Source organism: Engystomops pustulosus, chromosome 4, assembly GCF_040894005.1.
Source record: "Engystomops pustulosus chromosome 4, aEngPut4.maternal, whole genome shotgun sequence".
Lineage (NCBI taxonomy): Eukaryota > Metazoa > Chordata > Amphibia > Anura > Leptodactylidae > Engystomops > Engystomops pustulosus.
In genome coordinates this window covers 223,701,488-223,708,657 of record NC_092414.1, presented here as the reverse complement: position 1 = coordinate 223,708,657, position 7,170 = coordinate 223,701,488, and the positions used below count along the sequence as shown (strand labels likewise).

The 7,170-nt window shown below is 41.8% G+C and overlaps 1 protein-coding gene across 1 annotated transcript; it reads right to left on the bottom strand.

The window, feature by feature from the left end:
- Positions 1–5,813: 5,813 nt before the first annotated feature.
- Positions 5,814–6,749, bottom strand: LOC140128792 (olfactory receptor 11L1-like). Its single transcript, XM_072150495.1, has one exon. It carries the CDS (start codon positions 6,747–6,749, stop codon positions 5,814–5,816), a length of 936 nt encoding a protein of 311 aa, XP_072006596.1.
- Between the last annotated feature and the right edge of the window lie 421 nt (positions 6,750–7,170).

Sequence of the window (7,170 nt, the reverse complement as noted above, 5' to 3'; positions counted from 1 at the left end):
CTACAGGGGATGGCAGGCTATATACTACAGGGGGCTGGCAGGCTATATTCTACAGGGGATGGCAGGCTATATTCTACAGGGGATGGCAGGCTATATACTACAGGGGGCTGGCAGGCTATATACTACAGGGGATGGCAGTCTTTATACTGGGGGGGCTGTGACCAACGCATTTCCTACCCTCTGCTTATACTCGATTCAATACGTTTTTCAAGTTTTTTGTGTTAAAATTAGGGGTCTTGGCTTATACTCGGGTCGGCTTATACTCAAGCATATAGTATTTTAGCAGTCCAGACTCTAGTTCCTCAGGCCTCAGTCACTCCACGCCTGTTTCTGAAGTCAGAAGACACTTGCCACTAGTGTTCTCTTGTAATGTTTATAAGATGATTCAGTTGTGAAATACAGCACAGACCAAAAATTTGGACGCACCTTATCATTAAAGACTTTTCTGTATTTTCAGGACTATAAAAAATTGTAGATTCACACTGAAGACATCAAAACTATGGATTATCACATGTGGAATTATATACTTACCAAAAAGTGTGAAAGAACTGAACAAACGTCTTACATTCCAGGTCATTTTGCTGTGATTACTGCTTTGCACGCTATTAGCTTCTCTTGATGAGGTAGTCGCTTGAAAAGGTCAGTCACAGTCACCAGACCTGAACCCAATCCAGATGGTCTGGGGTGCGCTGGACCATAGAGTGAAGGCAAAAGGGCCAAAAAGTGCTGAGCATCTCTGGGAACTCCTTCAAGATTGATGGAATACCATTTCAGGTGACTACCTCTTGTATATCAAGAGAAGCCAAGACAGCGCAGAGCAGTGATCATAGCAGAAGTATCTCCTGTATATAATGATATATGTACAGCTGGTATAACCTGGGGATCTCCTGTATATAATGATATATGTACAGCCGGTATAACCTGGGGATCTCCTGTATATAGTGATATATGTACAGCTGGTATAACCTGGGGATCTCCTGTATATAATGATATATGTACAGCCGGTATAACCCGGGGATCTCCTGTATATAGTGATATATGTACAGCCGGTATAACCTGGGGATCTCCTGTATATAATGATATATGTACAGCCGGTATAACCTGGGGAGCTCCTGTATATAATGATATATGTACAGCCGGTATAACCTGGGGAGCTCCTGTATATAATGATATATGTACAGCTGGTATAACCTGGGGATCTCCTGTATATAATGATATATGTACAGCCGGTATAACCTGGGAATCTCCTGTATATAGTGATATATGTACAGCCGGTATAACCTGGGGATCTCCTGTATATAGTGATATATGTACAGCTGGTATAACCTGGGGATCTCCTGTATATAGTGATATATGTACAGCCGGTATAACCTGGGGATCTCCTGCATATAATGATACATGTACAGCCGGTATAACCTGGGGATCTCCTATACATAATGATATATGTACAGCCGGTATAACCTTGGGATCTCCTGTATATAATGATATATGTACAGCCGGTATGACCTGGGGATCTCCTGTATATAATGATATATGTAACAATGTATAACCTGGGGATCTCCTGTATATAATGATATATGTACAGCTGGATAACCTGGAGATCTGCTGTATATAATGATATATGTACAGCCGTTATAACCTGGGGATCTCCTGTATATAATGATATATGTACAGCCGTTATAACCTGGGGATCTCCTGTATATAATGATATATGTACAGCCGGTATAACCTGGGGATCTCTTGTATATAATGATATATGTACAGCCGGTATAACCTGGGGAGCTCCTGTATATAATGATATATGTACAGCCGGTATAACCTGGGGATCTCCTGTATATAATGATATATGTACAGCCGGTATAACCTGGGGATCTCCTGTATATAGTGATATATGTACAGCTGGTATAACCTGGGGATCTCCTGTATATAGTGATATATGTACAGCTGGTATAACCTGGGGAGCTCCTGTATATAATGATATATGTACAGCCGGTATAACCTGGGGAGCTCCTGTATATAATGATATATGTACAGCCGGTATAACCTGGGGATCTCCTGTATATAATGATATATGTACAGCCGGTATAACCTGGGGATCTCCTGTATATAATGATATATGTACAGCCGGTATAACCTGGGGATCTCCTGTATATAATGATATATGTACAGTCGGTATAACCTGGGGATCTCCTGTATATAATGATATATGTACAGCCGGTATAACCTGGGGATCTCCTGTATATAATGATATATGTACAGCTGTTATAACCTGGGGGTCTCCTGTATATAATGATATATGTACAGCCGGTATAACCTGGGGATCTCCTGTATATAATGATATATGTACAGCCGGTATAACCTGGGGAATTCTTGTGTATAGTGATGGCCTCAGGCATCTTCTAGCATCTTTTCAGTTCTTCGGTGTCTCACAAATATTCCTCCATCTGATCCAAAGAACTCAAACTTTGATTTCTCTGTCCATAATCCTTTTTTTCCAATCTTCCTCTGTCCGATGTCTGTTCTTTTGTCCATGTTAATCTTTTCCTTTTTTGTTTGCCAGTCTTAGATATGGCTTTTTATTTGCCCTTCTGCCCTGAAGGCTGCATCCTTCAGTTGCCTCTTCACTTTAGAACGTGACACTGGCGTTTGGTGGGTGCTATGTAATGAAGCTGCCAGTTGAGGACCTGTGAGGGGTCGTGAGAGGTCTTCCACTTCTCTTTTTAGACTGGTTAGAGCCTGTTTGTACTCTCCTCTAAAGGGAGTAGTACACACTGTTGTAGGAAACCTTCAGTTTCTTGGCAATTTGTTGCATGGAATAGACTATCTCGTTTCTCTTGAAAGTTCTTTTTTTCTGGGCATCATGAGAGTTTCATAGAGCAAACAAATGTGATGCTCCAGATTCTCAACCAGCTCAAAAGAAGGTCAGTTTTATAGCTTCTCTAATGAGCCAAACAGTTTTCAGCTGCGCTAGCATACCTGAGCATGGGTTTTTAACCTTTCCTTAAAGGGGTTATCCGGGTTTAAAAATCTTTTTATGGCCGGGCTAGGGAAGGGATAGTTAAACATAATAAACATGGACTTACCTCCTCTGGCGCCGCCGATGTCCCGCGCCGCGGTCACTTCGATCCGTGCCCCTGTAAACAAACAGGGGCACGGAGGCAGCGCACAGGGAGCTTCCGGTCTGCGTTGTGGACGGCTCCTCCCATCCGTCCCTATCTCTCAGCGTTGTAAGCGCTGGGAGATGGTGCGCATGGGAGCATCCGGCCGGCCGGAAGCTCCCTGTGCGCCGGTGTAATGAAACCGGCACACGGAGTAGACGGGCCGCGGCACGGGACATTGGCAGCACCGGAGGAGGTAAGTCTATGTTTATTATGTTTAAATAGCCCTCCCCAGCCCGGCCATAAAAATTTTTTTAAACCCGGATAACCCCTTTAACATCCATTAGCCTTACATTGTTGTTGGAAATGGGCCTATATACGCATATATGTAGATATTGCATCTAAAACCAGATGTTTGGAGCTAGAATAGTCATTTACCATATTAACAATGTATAGAGAGTATTTCTGACACCTCCCACAGAACAAAGTTTATCCTTGCTAACATGAGCCATGATAGACTCCAATGCCTACTCACTGACACCCAAGTTGTTTGGATACTGGGGGGAAACCTTGCTGTATCTATGCTACAAGGATAGGGAACCATGTTCTATTCCAATACTAGAATGTGAGACTAAAGGATGGAGTACAATAATAATAACATAATAATAATGATAAGTCCTTTTATTTATAGCGCACAAGCACACATTGCTACAAGCACTACCCATCTACTTCCCATCTGACATTGAGAGCTCAGTGAAGTGAAGAATAAGTCGCCAGCGCAGAAGGAAGACCACCAAAGGCCACATTGTGGAACACCATGTTGACCTCTGCTCTACCTCCACCAGCAGCCGATGGGGCACATACTACCAGGGGGCAGAATGGGACATATGGTTTAGGATTATCTGTCCATGTGTCTCCTGGCAATGAAGGATGGGTCGTCCCTGTTCAATTTCTGGCTGAGAATATTGGACACCTGGCCAGAGCTTGCCCTCTATGCCTTGCAGGTGCCGTCCTGCCCTGTGGCTATCAGAGCATGGGTTCAGTACTGTGGGTGGTGTCATCACTGACAAGAGGATCCACCTCTTTACAACGAACTTGGACATCCTAACATTCCTTAAGATGAACAAGGCATGGATCCCACGCAAGTTCCGCATACCTGGAACTTCATTTTAATTTTTTTTCTATTTTGTACTCACAGAACTTGAAATTCAAATATTTCATTTTCGCATTTCCAGAACTTTGCATCCAAATTTTTCAATTCTGCATTCCTGGAACTTCAATTTTTTTCCCCATTGCTTCTTTTACCGCAGTGAGAATGATCTATAGCGCCCTTTACCACTGTAGCATCATTATTTTTTAATTACTTCTAGCGATTTTCTGTTTGCTAATTTTTTTTTTATATTATGTTATAATTTGAAGCACTTTCCCTAGTCCATTGTGGGCAGGGCACAGCATTTATCAGCTCTGTTGCCCTTATTAGCTCCATTTTAAAACCCTTTTTGGGTGACTTCAATAGGGTTCGTGTTCTGGTCACAGTTCAGCACAAACCAAATTTTGTTGCAAAATTCAGACAAACCGGCCAAATGGAAATTTTGACCAACCCGCTCGTCTCTACTGGTAATTTTCTGGTTGAAAATTTTGGTCTACGCTGTGTTAATGCTGGGTATTTCTGTAATATATATTAAAAGCAGCTGCTAAACAGTAAGATTCTCTGAAACATGTCCAGCCTTCTGTACCGCAAAAACCCTGTTCCATAAGGCACAAATTTCATAAAACTTCTTCAGGTGGCCAAACAAAGACACAGTGAAGTATTATTATAGAGTGTCTCCTAATACTTAAAGGAAACCTACCACCACAGATCTACCTATTAAAGAAGATCTGGTGGTAGGTGCATCTAACGAATGGAAAGATAGCCCTTTTTAGGGCTAATCCTTTAGTCTCCACAATTTTTTAGGAAGTTTAATGGTCTTTAGAAAATTTGTATATCAAGGCCATTAAACTTCCTAAAAAATTGTGGGGACTAAAGGATTAGCCCTAAAAAGGGCTATCTTTACATTCGTTAGATGCACCTACCACCAGATCCATTGTGGATCTACTTTCTTAGTTTCTGGAATTCAAGACGTCAGCACCAAGAAGTTACTGTTCATTCACCAACATCTGTCCCATCATCTCCCATTGTCACATACTGTATCTAGCAATGTTATGGTATTCACATTAAATTTAGGAACGTAGACAGTAACACCCTTCTCTGTACTGGAGAATAAAAAACCTTAAAGGACATCTACCAACAGATATACTGATGGTTGTCTGTCTTATCTGCTTGAGAGATGCATTGGTGGGAACTGTGCTAGGATGTGCTCAGGTGATGCAAGTCTTTGTTTCAAGGATAAGGAAAAAATAGAAATGCTTTCATCCCCTAATATAGAAAACAAGCTGGTAAGTTAGAGCAGTTACCGTCATCACATCTGGTAGTAGATGTCCTTTCACGCTCAAGCACCTCCCATTAGGAAAAGCTGCCAATGGTAATAGAGTTGTTCTGTAGGAAACAAATTTGATGTGAACACACAAAGCCTTTATTTCTGAGGAGCCGTAGGTCGTGTCCGACCCCTAGAAGCTCACAGAAAGTGGGTGAGGTAAAGGAAGGAGAAGGATGAGGAACCAGGCAGTTAGACCTCTTGTAGAAGGTGACACAGCGTTAGGCACAGACCATCATCATTACACACATCGTAGATGAGTCTGCAGCTTCCTGATGTTCTCTTTGATGTCCTTGTTCCTCAGACTGTATATGATTGGATTCAGCATCGGTGTAACCACAGTGTACAACAAAGATGCCACCTTATTAATAGTCAGAGAGACCCCTCTTGTGCTGATCATATAAATAGCAATGAGCGTCCCGTAGAATATGCAGACAACTGTGAGGTGAGAGCTACACGTGGAGAAGGCTTTCCTCCTCTGAAGGTTAGAGGAGAGGCCGAGGATGGTCTTGATTATCCATCCATAGGAAGTCACCGTCATAATAAAGGGTAAAATCAGGACAAAGATATCCAAAAAGAAAACCTCCATTTCCACTTTCGATGTTTCTGAACATGATAGTTTTAGAATAGGGGTCAAATCACAGAAGAAATGATCAATGATGTTGGGTCCACAGAATTCTAGTCCAAAAAGGGCTAAAATTGTTATGATGACAATTAAAGCCCCAAAAATCCATGAAATAATTGACATTTTCAAAAATAAATCAAAATCCATAATGGTGGCATAGTGGAGAGGATGACAGATAGCGAGATACCGGTCATAAGCCATCACTGCCAGGATGAGACACTCGGTGGACTCTGAGCATCCAAAGATGTAAAACTGAGTGATACAACCAGAAAAAGACAGGACCATCTTATCATGAAACATACTGGCGAGAGTCGTAGGGACAATGTCAGTGGTGAGCATAATGTCAGATATGGAGAGTTGTGTGAGGAAGAAGTACATGGGGGACTGGAGAGTCTTGCTGTAGGACACCAGGACGATGATCAAGACGTTCCCACAGATGGTCACACAATAGGTCAGGAGGAGCAGAATCAAAAGGGGGATCTTGATATTGTGGAGATCTTTGAAGCCAAGTAGAAATATCTCATAGACTTTGGTCTGGTTCTTCTCATTCATTGCCTAGAAAGAACAATATTAATTTAAACAGCAGGAAATATATAAATATATAAATTGCTTCAGACTCACCAGACCATTCAGATGCAACTATTAATTATGGTGAAAGGCAAATAAACTGCAATTTGTAATAAATACAAGTTAAAAAGTTCCAAAACATAAACCAACAGATTATCTTGTATCAAACTTCATCTCAGGACAAAGTGGTAGGACGCAGAATTCATAACTCACAATCTGATGGTGACTCGATATGATAAACCAGTGTCGTGTATAAAATGTTTAGATCTTACCGATCCTGCGAGCAGCTTAAAGGACACCTGTCATCAGGTCTGTGTCACTTGTCCTGTCACTACTACCTGTTGGAGCAGCTCACAAGGATCCCATCCCAGCCTTTATCTAGTCATTTCATACATTATTCATTGTA

Coding starts and splice junctions, on each gene's coding strand:
- LOC140128792 (XM_072150495.1), bottom strand. CDS start 6,749: ATGAATGAGAAGAACCAGACCAAAGTCTATGAGATATTTCTACTTGGC.